The 16,320-nt window shown below is 42.0% G+C and overlaps 1 protein-coding gene across 1 annotated transcript; it reads left to right on the top strand.

Moving 5' to 3' along the window:
* Positions 1-1,821: 1,821 nt before the first annotated feature.
* On the top strand, positions 1,822-14,150 carry LOC139307252 (REST corepressor 1-like). Its single transcript, XM_070931089.1, has 13 exons — positions 1,822-2,430; positions 2,525-2,584; positions 6,727-6,807; positions 6,916-6,968; positions 7,052-7,213; positions 8,530-8,648; positions 9,760-9,841; positions 10,576-10,626; positions 10,831-10,977; positions 11,308-11,385; positions 11,489-11,546; positions 11,680-11,933; positions 13,659-14,150. Exons 1-13 carry the CDS (start codon positions 2,253-2,255, stop codon positions 13,701-13,703), a joined length of 1,368 nt encoding a protein of 455 aa, XP_070787190.1. The 5' UTR covers positions 1,822-2,252; the 3' UTR covers positions 13,704-14,150.
* Positions 14,151-16,320: the final 2,170 nt, after the last annotated feature.

The following is a 16,320-nucleotide window of genomic DNA, read 5'->3' as shown; positions in this document are numbered from 1 at the left end:
GTGTGGAAGAAATCAACGACTTCCTTCAGCTGACTAGGGAAAAAACTGAGATTTTGGTTGTGGGTGCTAAGGTCCAGAGACAGCTGGTCTGTGAGTACCTGGAGTCCAGATCTCTAAACACAAGTGATGAGATTAAAAACCTAGGAGTAACCATGGATGGTGAACTCAGCTTTAAGGGTCATATCAGCGGTATCACCAAGGTTGCCTTTTTCCAACTCAGAGGCTTTCTTTCCCAAATTGACTCAGGGCAGCTCATGCATGCGTTTGTTACTAGGAGGCTAGATAGATCACAACTTATCCATCACTCAGCTGCACAAGTTCTAACCAGGCCAAAAAAAGCAGACCATATAACTCCAGCCCTCCAAAACCTTCATTGGTTACCTGTTTTTTTTTTCAGAATATAATTCAAACTCCTCCTTTTGGTTTACAAAGCACTTGCTGGTCTGGCTCCACAGTACATCTCAGAAATGCTCTCAGTTTATAACCCCAGCAGATCTCTCCGGTCGAAATCTCCTGCATGGAACAGTCTGCCTGCTGACTTGCTCTGACACTTTAAAATTAAAGACCTTCCTTTTCACTAGAGCATTCTCTTAAAAGAACACACCGTATTTGTACGTTTGTTTGTATATGTATTTTGTCTCTGTTTATTTGCACATTTTTCTGCTTTGTTTCTATGTAAAACACTCTGAACTGCTTTTGTATGATATAGTGCTATACAAAACATTTGAATTGAATTCAATCATTACATCATTACCATCATTATTGCAGCATGGTGGTGCAGGTCTTGGCGTTTCGATCGCCAGCTCCCCCCATCCACATCTCAAAGTGTCCTTGGGAGAGACACTGAACCCTAAGTTGCTCCTGACGGAGGCCAACACCTTGCATGGCAGCTCGGTTGCCATCAGTGTGTGAATGTGTGTGTGAATGTGTGAATGAGACCAAGCTGTAAATTGCTTTGGGAATCGTTAAGGTTGAAAAGTGCTTTATAAATGAAGTCCATTTACGATTTGCCATCATCATCATCACCATCAGGAAGATGAAATCAGCTGATCTGCTGTCAGAATAAAAACATATTGAGGAGCTCCTCCTGCTGTTCACTGACTGTAACTGCACACAGTTTAAAGAATTTTTAGAACCAATCACATCACAGTATTCAGGGTTCAGAGGTTATAAACATCACCATGTAATGTAAACAGCTGTCAATCATCTGAATATCAACTGATGTACACTTAGATCTTCTCACAGACTGATCCTGGATCAGACACACAATAATACTAACAGACTATAAAGTAGCTGTAATCAGATATAAAGTTTACGTTTACAGGTTTATTAATGTTCAGTATTTGTTATAACTACGAAGACATGCAAGTTTTATTATTACAGCTGTTTAATATATTATTAATATATTATTAAACAGCAGCATCTACTTATTATAGTTGTTACCAAATTCATTAATAAACACTTACAGCTACATTATATCTTAATCAATTATTGAAATACTTGATCGACTAATTGATAAATTGTTTTAAGGTGCGTTAATCCAATGATGAGAGATTTCAAACAAATTATTTTTAATATTCGTGTGGAGACTGACAGAGCTGATCAGAGCCAATAATCAATATTAAAAACTGCTTTATATAAACTGCCATTAATGTGAATATGTACAAATTCAATCTGAATTATTAATAACAGTTTAACTGTTTAGTATTTGATGAAGATTTTATTATTTGATGTTTTAATGTGTGACATATGATGGCAGCAGAGATCACACACACTCACACACACACACACACTCCTCCTCCTCCTCCTCCTCCTCTGTGATCGATCAGCTTCAGTGTGTCTGATCTCTGATCAGCTTTACTTCAGTTTTTATCGATACTCTAGGTTGTGTTCATGTGTGTAAGTCCGTCTGTCGGTGTCCGTCTGGTTTTATCTGCTTTCTTCTGGTTCCGGCTGCTTGTTCCGTAACTTTTCGGACTCAGTGTAACGTTTAAGCTTCAGTCTCGGTTTAACTGTTAGCATCTTTCAGCTGGAGCTCATTTATCTCCTGTTAGCTTCGTTACACTGACCATTTCCGCCTCAGAGTTTCTATTTCACATCGAAACCTCACACTGCTCTCCGGACCAAACAGTTAGCTTAGCTCCGAGGCTAGTTAGCCGGTTCGGTTCTGTTAGCAGTGCAGCTACGCTTACTAGCTAACTATTAGCCCGAGTTAGCAGCTAACAGGTAGCCTGAGCTGCCTCGACCTGGTCATGCCGGCAATGCTGGAGAGAAACCCGGAGGCTCCGGGGAAGCGGAGAGGTAGAGCCCCGGCGGGCAGCGGCAGCAGCGGCCCCGCAGCAGCGAACCCCGGCGGGAAGAGCCTGTCCGGTAATGGAACCAGCTGCTGGGAAGAAGGAAGTTCAGGCTCCAGCAGCGAGGAGGAGCATGGTGGGTAGCCTCGGTCACTGTAGTACAGCTGTGTACTGTGTGTATTCTAGAATACTGTTACTAAGTACTGCTGCACGCGCGTGTGTGTCTGCAGGTGGAGGAGGGATGCGGGTCGGACCGCAGTACCAGGCCGTGGTTCCGGACTTTGACTCGGGTAAGAATCGAAACACTGCTCGGTCGTCTGGAGGCGGTGTGGTAGCCTCGAACAGCACGAACACTAAAGTACATAATACTGGTTAGCAGACCTCTCTAACTGGTTCCAGTTCTATAGCACACGTCATACTGGTTCTGAAAGCCCAGTCCTGTTCTCGATATATGTAATAGTTAGTAGTTGTATACTGAGCATCTTCTACAGCTTGTAGCTCTACAACTGATCACTTCTACTGCTTGTTTTTCTATAGTGACCAGCTTTCCCTGCTGCTGATCCTGGTTCTGATACACAGTCTGGTTCAGACTGGTTTTATGAGTTTTAGTTTCATACTGGATGTGTTGTACTTATTCTCTAATGCTGTGCACTTTAATGGTTGGATGTTTTTTTTTCTTTACACACATAATAAAACACAAGCAGTAAAAAGGATTGTTCTTATAAAGACGTCTCTCCAAAAGAAAAAAACATATAAAATCAAAATGTCAGTGAAGAAAAAAAAAACATCAGCACAACATACTGAAGGAAATACAAAAAAAATAGAGTAACTAATAATTATATGTGCAAACAATATAATGAACATGATACAAACGTAGCATTGTTAATAGCAAGTATGCTAAATGGACTTATAGCGCTTTACAGATTGGCCTCATTCACACATTCACATACACCGGGTATTGGTGAGAGAGTTAGTTAGATAGTTAACTAGTGAGGTGGGTAGTTAATTAGTTAGTTGAGAGAGTTATTTAGCTAGTGAGGAAGTTAGTCAATTAATGAGAGAGTTATTGTTTGAGGAGGATTGTGTTGTAATATGATGGTTTTTATTCCACTGTTCTAAAGATTTAAAGATTTAAATGACTGAATTTGTCTGAATAAATCTATTAAATGATAAAATGATGCAGTAACCAGATCAGGCCGATCTACACGTACAGAGAAAATGTGTCCCCATAAATAGTTCAATGGGGTTGAGGTCAGGTGACTGTGGAGGAAAGTCCATGACAGTCAGGATTCGTTAGTAAATGATAAATGATCTCACTTTTCAACCTTCACGGTTCCCAAAGCGCGGAACACCAATGGCGACTGAGCTGCCATGCAAGGTTCCGGCCTCCATCAGAAGCAACTTAGGGTTCAGTGTCTTGCTCAAGGACACTTCAACATGACGGGGAAACAGTGTTCGAACCCCTCTACCCCCCGTGCGACAGTGCTAACCACTGCACCACAATGCAAGAACCACTTGTAGTTCTTGCAAAGCTTTGAGGTGTGTTTGGGGTCCTTATCCTGCTGCAGTATGAATCCCTCTCCACAAAGGTGCAAACCAGAGGGTACAGCATGTCTCTGAAGAATGGAGTGGTGCTTCTCCTTGGTCAGGGTGTAGTCGATTAACTGCAGGGGTCCAGCTCCAGAGTAGGCAAACCCCCCCAGACTTGAATATTCCCACCACCATGTTTCCCTGTTGGTTTGATCCACTGCGGTATCATTCTCTCTCCTGCTCGTCTCCTTACATACACCCTTCTATTATTGCCAGAAATCTCTAACTAGGATTCACCAGTAAATAGGACTTTTCTTCATCCACAGTAAAATGCTGCTATTTCTTAGCCCACCCCAAGAGTTTGGCCTTGTTTCCCCTTCTGAGAAGTGGTTTAGAAACTGTTACTGGTCCTCTGAGACCACTACAAGGCAGCCTTCTTTTGAAAGGACTTTTGCTGATTGGAGCTGGCAACAGGGAAGAGATGAGAATGATCCAGGGGGAACTGAAGGTGAAGATCAGGGAGGCTAAGGAGAAGTACAGGAGGAAGCTGGAGTGGAAACTCCAGCAGAACAACATCAGAGAGGTCTGGAGTGGAATGGTTTCAGGCCAACCAACAACAGAGGAGTTGAAGGCAGTGTGGACCGGGCCAACAAACTGAATCTGTTTTTCAACAGATTTGATACTGTGGGCCCTGCTCACCCCCCACTCTCCCTCCCCGACTCTTCTGCTGTCTGCCTCCAGCCTTCACCTATTCCACTTCCCCCTCCTGCTCCTCACAGCCCCCCACCCCCCTGTGGGAGCTCTCCTCACACCTCGTTCCCAAGTCCCCTGGCTGACGGCACTCTCCAACCTGTTGACTCCACCCCTCCCCCACCTGTCAGCTCTACAGTGTGCTTCACTACTGACCATGTTAGGAGACAGCTGATGAGACTCCACTCAAGCAAGGCTGCAGGCCCTGATGGTGTCAGCCCCAGGGTGCTTAAAGCCTGTGCCCCCCAGCAATGTGGAGTACTTCACCATGTCTTCAACATGAGCCTGAGTCTTCAGAGGGTCCCCGTGCTGTGGAAGACGTCCTGCCTCGTTCCTGTACCGAAGACGTCGCGTCCCAGTGGCTCCAAGACTACAGACCTGTGGCACTGACCTCCCACATCATGAAGACCCTGCAGAGACTCGTCCTGGAGCAGCTCTTCAGAAGGTTTCTGATGACTCAGCAATAGTTGGATGTATTAGTAAGGGTGATGAGGATGAGTACAGGGCTGCTGTGGACAACTTTGTCACATGGTGCGAGCAGAACCATCTACAGCTCAACGTGACTAAGACAAAGGAGCTGACTGTGGATCTGAGGAGGACCAAGGTGCAGATTACCCCTGTTTCCATCCAGGGGGTCAGTGTGGACATTGTAGAGGATTACCAAGTACCTGGGAGTTCACATTGACAATAAGCTGGACTGGGCGAAGAACAGTAATGCCCTCTACAGGAAGGGCCAGAGCCGTCTCTATTTTCTGAGGCGGCTGACGTCGTTCAACATCTGCCGGACTAAACTGATCCGCAAGGCCAGTGACGTTATGGGGGGGGGGCTGGACTCTCTGACGGTGGTGGCAGAGAGGAGGATGCTGTCCAAGCTGCGGGTCATCTTGGACAATGTCTCACATCATCTCCATGATGTACTGGTCAGGCACAAGAGCACCTTCAGTCGGAGACTCATTTATTTTTTATATCTTATTTTTGTACATAGTCTTATTTCTAAATTTATGCTACTTTCTACTCTTGAATGGGAGCACCGGTAATGTATAATTTCCCCCTGGGGATCAATAAAGTATTTCTGATTCTGATTCTGAAGTTGGTCAATGGTACAAATTTGCTTAAATTTGATTGCTGACCTAAAAATAGTGCAGAATCAAAATATTTCTTTCTAATATTTCTGTCATAACTTCTTGTGTTTTTAAATGTTTGTGAATCCTCAAACTTTGTAATTATTTCCAGGTTTATGTGAAAATAAAATAAAACTTTTGGACCCTACTGTGTGGGGGTGGGGTGTGTGTGTCAGTGCAAGACTTTGGCCGTGTTCGTCAGGTTGACTGCAGAGGGGAAGAAACGTTTTTTGTGGTGGGAGGTTTTGGTCCTGATGGACCGGGTTAACAGATAGTGTCCAGGGTGGGAGGGGTCGGCAGCGATCTTCCCTGCTCTCCTCATGGTCCTGGAGGACTACAGGCCCTGAAGAGATGGGAGGTTGCGGCCAATCACTCTCTCTGCCGAGCGGATGATACACTGCAGTCTGCACCTGTCCTTGGTGGAGGCAGCAGCATACCAGACAGTGATGGAGGAGGTGAGGATGGACTCAATGATGGCAGTGTAGAAGTGAACCAGCATTGTTTGTGGGAGGTTAAACTTCCTCAGCTGCCTCAGGAAGTACATCCTCTGTTGTGCTTTCTTGATGAGGGAGCTGATGTTCAGCTCCCATCGGAGGTCCTGGCTGATAATGGAGCCCAGGAAACGGAAGGACTCCACAGTGTCCACTGGAGAGTCACACAGGGTGATGGGGGCGGGTGGGGCTGCGCTCTTCCTAAAGTCTACAACCATCTCCACTGTCTTTGAAGCATTAAGCTCCAGGTTGTTGCTGTTGCACCAGATATATATATATATACACACACACACACACACGACTCAGGATAAGAGCTCAAGAGAAGCCATGTCAAGAGAAATGGGGAAAATGGACATTGACTACATGTCGACAACAAGATAGGACAATGAACTACTGAATATGCCAGGAATAGACAGGTTTTGAAGTGTGAGATTGTGCAATCCAGATCTTTTCATGTTTATATATATATATATATATATGTGTGTGTGTGTGTGTGTGTGTGTAAATGATTATAAAACAGTGTGTGGTGTGTGTTATCAGAAGTGGCCCAGGCAGCCCAGCTCAGAGAAAACCTCGGCATGCTGGTTTGGATCCCCAGTAGCTGTCTGAACCAGACTCAGTGTAGGAAACAACTCCGAATTACTCTCCCAAATTAATTCATAAAATATATTCTGTCAGTGAACATGAGGTTGGATATTTTAGATGTTAACAGTGTATTTTCTGTTCCAGTGGATGAGTACATCGCCATCGCCAAAGAGAAACATGGCTACAACATGGAGCAGGTAAACATTTAGACTGCAGTTAGAGTTAATATGTACTAACTCATAGACTTCCTCAGTCTCTCTGACAGTATCTCTGTCTTCAGGCTCTGGGTATGCTCTTCTGGCACAAACACAACATTGAGAAATCTCTGGCCGACCTGCCAAACTTCACTCCATTTCCTGATGAGTGGACAGTGGAGGACAGAGTCCTGTTCGAACAGGCCTTCAGCTTCCATGGGAAGAGCTTCCACCGCATCCAGCAGATGGTACGTAACCACTAAAACCAGTTAATTCATATAGCAATATGACCAGAGCAGACTCTTTGACCAATACAGATACTCTGACAAGTACTATGACCAGGGGCCAGTCGCATAAACTTTGTTTAAAGCTAGTTTTGGCCTTAGACTGGTCTTAAACTGTCAGGTTAGACTAGTCTAATTAAGCCTGTCTGTTGCATAAATATTAAGACTGACTAAATTTGAGGTAGACTGACCGTCATTAGGTGGTGTGTTATTGGTGTGAATGTTGAAAGCATTCACAACATATGTTCTTCTTATTATTATTATTATTCCACTGCGTTTTTTGGCCCACTTCTCCCTCCGCATTTGTCAACGTAGAAACTTAATTCAAACGTCAAAATATTCAGCTCAATTAGGACACTCCAGCTATTACTTTTCTCATTCATAACTTTCAAGACATACAAGTCTTAACTCTTTATTCATATTTTCAGCTAGAAACTCCATTCAAACCTTAAAATGTTCCTTTTTTAACTTTTAAATCCTATTCATTGTATTTAGACCATTTTCCACTTTTCCAACTCTTCATACTATTCAACTCTATTAGCCAGCAGTTCAGTGTCAGACTTTCAACATTCAGCATTCACACCGCAATTTCTACAGAAATTGCATTTTCTAGTTTTATGTGGTATTTCATTAACTGACACTCTGAGGTTATTAATGATGTTACCTCTGGTTCTGCTGTCTATGACTGACAGCAGAGATGCGATCGCTGGGGAAAGCTCCTTGTGTGGGGACTGTACACCCTTAACTCCGCTCTCTTGCCATAAATGTGGCTGACTCGTTCCTATAAATATCAATGCTCAGTTGTTTTTTTCAGCTTTCAGCTTTTGTTTCTAGATTTCCTTTTTGGATTGTTGTACCATATTCTGAAAACGTTTCTCAGCGTTTCTAACGACTGACGGATTTATGCTGTTTACCCTTTTCAGTTATTTCTTCCCATACTTGGTTTCGCTTCAGATTTCCATTAAGTTGAATAAAACTACTAAATAACACACTTTTTTCAGCATTGTGTTCCTCCAGCAAACATAGGTTTTCAGCAGGTTTAAAATGTGTTGCTGTTGCATCCACCATTTTTCTCTTCTGTGAAGTGTCTTATTTCACCTATAATGCATTGCATGACTGGCAATCTAAGTCAGTCTTACATTAGTCACTCATAGGGAAGCTTTATGCAACAGGTACATTTGAGTGTCTATAGCAAGTCTGACATAAAGTTATATTTAAGTCAAAGACTAGTGTGTATACTGTCCTTTAAAGATTGTCTCTCTCTCTCTCTCTCTCTGTAGTTACCTGATAAATCGATGGCCAGTCTGGTTCGGTTTTATTACTCCTGGAAGAAAAGTCGCAGTAAAACGAGTCTGATGGACCGACAGACACGAAAACACAAGAGAGAGAGAGGTGACAGGTGAGCTGCAACCTGCGCAGTTTGAAACACTGCAAGTAACACGACATGTAACAAGAAACTAGGGCTGCCCCGTAAAACTGATGATTGATGTTGATTAGTCGCAGTTCGTGTCGTTTGTCCCTCTTCTGTTCCCTTACATACCAAATGCTAATAACATGAACAGGCAGGGCTGTATGACTTAAGACTCAATGGCTGCGTTCCCATGGAAACGCAGTCTTGTGAAACATGACAGCTACACTAGCTTGGAAAATAGAACTGCTGCTCCGTTAGCTAGTTAGCTCAGTTTGCTGTACAGCTAGCGGTTCTAGTAGCTGACTCTGCCTGGGCTAGCACTGAGCTAACTTAGCTACACTGCATGGATCTGGCGGTGGTTGCTTCATGTCATTAACTGATAAAGTAATTTGCAAATGGCAAGCTAGCTAATTTACCAGCCAGATCAGCACCGGGAGTCTGGATGAATTAGCTGATGTTATCCTCTCAAGACAGTATTTTGCTACGTTAGCTAGCTAGCAATTTGTCCACGTTAGCAAGCAAGCTATGTGGAGTTTGTGCTGGACTATTTTGGTGGGTACCAGTTTGTTGACGTTAGCGGACTCCATTTCTAAGCTAATGTTAGCTAGCGTTGCACACTATTTGCGCTGCAGGGGAACTGAGCATGGAGCTCAAGAGAGGCTCAGGAAAATCCGTCCCAAGTCCTTCATGTAGAAATCAGTCCACAGGCTGTTATAGGCAACCGAGGAAGTTGGGGAAGGTCAAATTTTTTAAAATGACGTTACAATCTGTTCACACATTGGAAGTAAAAATTAATTAATATGTGTTCATTGTTACATATAGTGCTTGCAATCACTGCTACTATCACTTATGTTGTCTGCCTCCTATATATAAAGTGTCCTTGGGTCCCCTGAAAGGCGCTATAAAAATGCAAGTTGTTGTTATTACCTTTTAAATTAATATAAACGTCTGACTACTAGCCTACACGAAACAGCAGGTAACACTACAGGTCAAACGACAAGCGTAAACCCTCAAAGGTGAATTGTTTGTGTAAATCATTATGAGTCCTGTGATGTTATTGGTGGATTCTGATATAAATAATTCATTTAAACTGTTACAGTGACGATGAAGTTGAGGATGGAAACATAAATAATCCTCCCAGTGACTCAGAGTTCGACCCAAATAAAGACGACAAGAAGGAGGTAAAGTACTGTTAACTGACTGTTTATGACTGTTGACTGGCTGTTTACTGACTATTGACAGTTTATAACTGTTTACCGACTATTGACTGTTTATGACTTTTTATTGTTTGTGACTGTTGGCTGTTTACTGGCTGTTTATTGTTTATGACTGTTTACTGTTGACTGTTTATGGACTATTGACTATTTACTAGTTGTTGTCTGTTTGTGACATTTTACTGTTTGGCTGTTTACTGACTGTTTATTATTTATTGACTTTTTGTTGACTGTTAACTGACTTTTTTACTGACTGGTTGTGACTTTTTACTGAAGGTTGACTGTTTACTGGCTGTTGTTTATGATTGTTTACTGACTGATCATGACTGTTGACTTACTGCTTATGACTGTTTACTGACTGTTTGTGACTGTTGACTGTTCATGATTGTTTTCTGACTGTTTATGACTGTTGACTGTATGATTGTTTACTGACTGTTGACTGACTGTTTACTGACTGTTTACTGACTGTTTATTGTTGACTGACTGTTTATTGTTGACTGACTGTTGACTTTTTACTGACTGTTGACTGTTTACTGACTGTTGACTGACTGGTTATGACTTTTTACTGAAGGTTGACTGTTTACTGACTGTTGACAGACTTTTTCTGACTGTTTATGACTGTTCATGATTGTTTACTGACTGTTTATGACTGTTGACTGTATGATTGTTTACTGACTGTTTACTGACTGGTCTTGTTTCAGGTGAGTTCTGGATCAGAGAGGTCTGAGGTCAAACCAGCTGCTGGACTGAAGGTAACAACACCTGATCATCTGGACCTGTATCAATTATAACACCTTTCCTGTCTGTAGCTGACCTGTCTCCCTGTCTGTGTACCTGTCTCTCTGATTAAACCTGTCTCTCTCTGTGTACCTGTCCTCTGATTAAACCTGTCTCTCTCTGTGTACCTGTGTGTAGCTGACCTGTCTCTCTCTCTCTCTCTCTCTCTGTACTTGTAGACAGGCAGTAAGGCGTCTCAGCGGTTGAAGAAACGTCCTCCCAGAGGAATGTTTTTGAATCAGCAGGACGTCGTTTCGCTCTCGTCTTCGTCTCCTCAGGGATTCATCAGACAACTGGACTGTCAGCTGGTCTCCATCAAGAGACAGGTCTGTCTGATCACCTGTCTCACTGATCACCTGTCTGTCTGTCAACTGGTCTCCATCAAGAGATAGGTCTGTCTGTCTGAACACCTGTCAGCTGGTCTCCATCAAGAGACAGGTCTGTCTGTCTGATCACCCGTCTGTCTGTCTGATCACCTGTCTGTCTGTCAGCTGGTCTCCATCAAGAGACAGGTCTGTCTGATCACCTGTCTGTCTGATCACCTGTCTGTCTGTCTTGTTCACCTGTCTGTCTGTCAATTGGTCTCCATCAAGTGACAGCTGACTTTCTCCTCGCCCGTCTCTCTCTCCTTCCCTGTCTCTCTCTTTGTGTTTCAGATTCAGACCATCAAGCAGTCAAACAGCTGTCTGAAGGAGAAAATCAGTTCAGGAGTTGACGAGTTCAGACAACCTGAGGTAACCACAGCAACCCAGCAATACAGAGCAACCCTCTATATGAATACTTTGCTGTCTGTAGGTGCTGATCTTTGTTTCTTCATGTTGCTGTTTTTTGTTTCAGGTGAATCAGAAGTTTAACACTCGTTGGACCACGGAGGAGCAGCTGCTTGCTGTACAAGGTAACACTTGAACTACCTGTAACCAGGCGAAGTGACGCACATCTGGATTAATTAAACATTACTTACAAACCCTAACTATACCTATCAGTCAGTGATTGGTCAGTGGTTCTTCCTCTTGTCCAATTATACACAGCCATCAGGAAGTATGGGCGGGACTTCCAGGCGATCTCAGATGTGATTGGTAACAAGTCGGTGGTTCAGGTGAAGAACTTCCTGGTGAACTACAGACGGAGGTTTAACCTGGACGAGGTTCTTCAGGAGTGGGAGGCCGAACATGGGATGGAGGGGGGACACGGGGGAGGAGGAGGAGAGGAGGACAAGATGGAGGACAAGATGGAGGTGTGTCCTGCTGAGGAGGAGGAGGTCCCTGCCAAGGAGACAAAGGAGGTGAGGAGAAGTTTTCATGTTTACTACAAATCCCAGAATCCTCTCTGTGTTTAGGTTGATCACTTCACTAGTCATCAGGTACTTTTATTGTTCTGATGCAGTGAAATCCACCTGTGCTTTCTACTCCATAGTAACACTCAAACAAATGCACTTCCTTAAGGAAAGGCAGTGTGTTTGCTAATGATAACAATAATATTAATAATGATTATCATAACTATGGAGCAGTGGCAGACTGCCCTAGAACAGATTCATAGCTCAGTGTGTGCAAAACATTTAAGACAATACCTCGTTTACGTTGGACTTAAAAAAAAGCTCCAGAAATAGATCCTTTATGTTAATACTGGGAGTTTGCGTCGGCATCATTGGTTCGTATGTTCTGGAGTTGCCCGAGGATATCAAATTATTAGAGCAATATTTTTCAGACGAAAAATGTCCCATAGATCTATTGACTTAGATCCCTTGATGGCAGTTCTATGAATTATAGATTCTTACATAGTAAAAAATATATGGTATGTAATATGGTATCATTTGTCAGTCTACTGGCACAAAGACTGATCTGAAACAAAGAGCTGCATATATCTATACATATATAGATACACATATACATGAGGTTGGGTTAGGGTTGAGTGGAAAGGTGAAAAGTTGAGTCTTTAAAAGATGTTCAGGGATTTCAGAGAGTCTTTGGTATGTCCCCCTTTTGCTTTAATGACAGCATGCACTCCAGCTGGCATGGACTCCACAGGTTTGTGCCAAACCTGATGACCCATGTTATCCCAGCATGATTTGACAATGTTCCAAAGGGCTTCTTGTGATGTCAGAAGAAGGCATACAACTGGTCCCGTTTCTGCAAAGCGTTTTAGAGTTCCATGGACTGCCCCCTTAGAAACCTTTAGCCTGGCCATGATTTGAGAAAGCCCCTCTTTGCTCAGAATAACAGTTTGACTTCTGACACTTTCATTTAGTTCAGATGCCATGTTTCCCACTATCACAATGCTGCTTAGTGAGCAATGACCTGCTGGAAACTTGAGGCACAGCCATATTTAGAACAGGTGAACACTAGCTGCAAGTTCATTGAATGAGCCTCCGATGAGGAGATCAGATCCACCTGAGTGTCATCTGAACGCATGCTTCGATGGAAGGACTCAACTCAAAGACATCTGACCTTTTGGACGAAGGAGTTCAGTTGGTCAATGCCACAAATGTGCTTAAATTTTATTTCCAACCTAAAAATAGTGCAGAATCAAAATATTTCTTCTTCATTTTACCTGTCATAACTAATAATCCTCAAACTTTGTGATTATTTCCAGGTTTACGGGACAATATTTGAGATTTTAATTTAGTTTAGTACTTTAACTGTTGTGCCACCTACAGGTGAAATGCGTCTCAGGGCTCATTATTATCATTTTATTTATAAAAAAATAACACCGATTTATACTTCATTACCAGTCACATTAAAATTTTGAAAATAACAAATTAACAACAATAATAGTTTTTTGTTGTTTACCAAGTTTGGTGAATATCAGATGAAATCACTAGTCAACAGTGTCTGTATCTCCCAAGTTCCCTGAATGCAGCACAGGATGAAACGTTTCAGACTAGTTTCAGTACAGACGCTTCAACTCAACTCAGTTTCAACTACTTACGATGCAGTTTTAACTGGATACAACTAAGACTAATGATCACTCATCAACTGTGACTTCACTGTATATCTGCTCTCTGCTACAGGACTCGTCCTCTCCGGTGGACTCCCAGAAGCCTCAGGCCTCCTGAGACCCTTTGACCTCTAGCCCTGCCCCTCTGGTTTTATGAAATCATCATGTATTTTATTTTATGTTATTTTATTTTGTCAATTTATCAGTTAGTGTGTTGGACTTTGGATCAGGTATGAGGTTTGAGTCTTGTCTGTCATTACTGCTCTCTCTGGACCAATCAGAAATCAGACCTGACCTGTCAATCAAACTGGGCCGGACCTGTTCTTTTTCCTTTTTTCTAATTTCTATATCTAACAATGTTTTATGTTTTTAATCTGTTTCTTTGTTCTTTCTGTCTGTGTGTGTGGAGATGGTTGTTGGGGAGGGGGGGGGGCAGCCATGTTGTCACTCAGGAGTTAGGAGGTGTGTCCTGTCCTGATGATGTCATCCTGTTTGTGGGATTTTAGGACTTGGGGAGTGACAATAAAACCAAAGTTCATCAATAAATGAATTTGTTTCTTTTTCAGTTTCTCTTTTTTGAAATATCTGTTTGTTGGTTTTTTAACTTGAAATATATAATATAATCAATATAAAGACTTCATATGACGTGTTTACAGATAAATGATCACTTTGAACTTTCTTTTTACAGCAGCTACAAAGTATGTCAGGTGAAAAACAAGGAATAAAAGAATAGAAATAAAATAACAAAATAAGATAAGAGAGACACATAAACCAATAGAATAATTATTAAAATCAAATTTTGGGCTGATGTTAAATCAAACATGTTTCTGATTCTGTAATTTACGTAACATTTTCAGCTAAACCCCAAACCACAGTTTCTCTGACTGAAGCTGCTTTTATAAAACACAGTTTAATATAATTAATTTGCCTGCTGGTCAAAGATTGTTATATTAGATTTGATATGGGTTTATTCTCAAATATTACAATCAGAAAACCTTTTCAGGTTCTGAACTCCTATTTTTACCTTTTACACTTTAAAGCTGGAGCACAGAACTTCAGTCTCCCTCTTCTAGCTCATATGCCCACAGGTTTTTCCATAGCCCAGAGCCATGTAGAGAGAGAGTTGCGTCAACTCTGTTGTCTAACTAATTACCATAAATCACAGTTCTGTCTCTCTGTATTTATCTTGGATGTATTATATTTACATTCTAATTGCCTGACCAGAACTTCTTGGAATTATCTGAAGTCTATGTGAATCACGTGATGATCAAGCATGTTGAACTTCCTTGATGCAAGTCTGTCTCTACATGGTTCTGCTGTAGCCATAGCGACATCCCACTCCGTCACTACGGTTGCTCCCTCAGTCAGCTCTGGCAAACGAATCATTGCTGGTTGCTGTGAACTGCATCACTACAGGAATGTCGCCACAGACACCAGATTTAAAAACTCAGATATTTACCTGGCTGTGAGAGGGTTAGTCAGCATCATGTGAACGGACGTTCATTTATATGTAAAAGTTCTGCAGTCCAGCTTTAATACACACAAAACTAAACATCACTCTGATTTCAATAATTCATATTGAAGTTTAATGGCAGTAGGCATTCTGTTGCTCGCACTCTGTAGGCGGCTGGTGACTCCAAAAACTGGGGTGTGGCAAACTGGTGGTAAAGTGATAAATATATGTAATATAATTTCACACAGCAGCATATTAGAAAAGAAATTATAATGTGCAAATTGCGATCTACTTTTAAACCCATCAGTAAAAAAGTTTGAAAACACTTAAAAACAGTGTGTCGTTTACCTTTATCTAATCCTTAAAATAATTTAAAAATCACAATAAATAGAACTAGAAAATAATATTTCATGCTGTATACCCTTGTCCAATAACAGATTAGAATGAAACCAGAGTCAGCGCCCTACGGTTATTCCCCCTCCAACCAGTCAGGTTGCAGTTTCCATCCACTTCCGTCCAGACTCAAGGAACTGAATAAAAGGTATAAAGTGTATTTTTTATTGTATTGTGTATTGTTATCACCGTATTGATGATACCTACATTTGACTCCAGTGAATATACATAGTTGAAGTGATCAATGAAGGATTATCATAGATGTATGAACAGGAACACTTGTACTTGATTACTGTGTAAAGATGGATTCTTCCAGAGTCCTTGATTTACAGTCATATTTAGAATAACATTATTTTCTGTAATGTTCCTATATTTTATTTGGACTAGTTTGCCATTAGATCTTAACATTCAGAGCACCTGTTAACATGTTAACATCAGTGTGTAGTGCCATTTTCATGTTACTGTAGATTTACAGGTGAGTTTCGTATAGGCTAAATGTGAAACAAATCAGTAAACTGAGATAGAGACAACAGGATATTTTTGTTTATTTTATTATTTATGAGACATATCAGCAGACAGACAGCTGGTGAATGAGGCGTTTCATTTCTAAACGGCTCATTTATTCTTACTGTACTTTCATTTATTCATATAAATATATATTTTGTGTTTTTCATTATTGTCACATCTAAGAAAGAAGATTGTGGATTGTGTCACTGTGGATAGAGAACACACAGGGCCCCCGATGGCCGGCTCTCCCTCCGGACAGTCCCCTGTAAACAGCGCCCCCGGTGGCCGGCTCTCCCTCCGGACAGTCTCCTGTAAACAGCGCCCCCCGGTGGCCGGCTCTCCCTCCGGACAGTCCCCTGTAAACAGCGCCCCCCGGTGGCCG

Source organism: Enoplosus armatus, unplaced genomic scaffold, assembly GCF_043641665.1.
Source record: "Enoplosus armatus isolate fEnoArm2 unplaced genomic scaffold, fEnoArm2.hap1 Scaffold_50, whole genome shotgun sequence".
Taxonomy (NCBI): Eukaryota; Metazoa; Chordata; class Actinopteri; order Centrarchiformes; family Enoplosidae; genus Enoplosus; species Enoplosus armatus.
The sequence above is the reverse complement of the archived record's forward strand: the minus strand, read 5'-3'. Positions and strand labels throughout refer to the sequence as shown.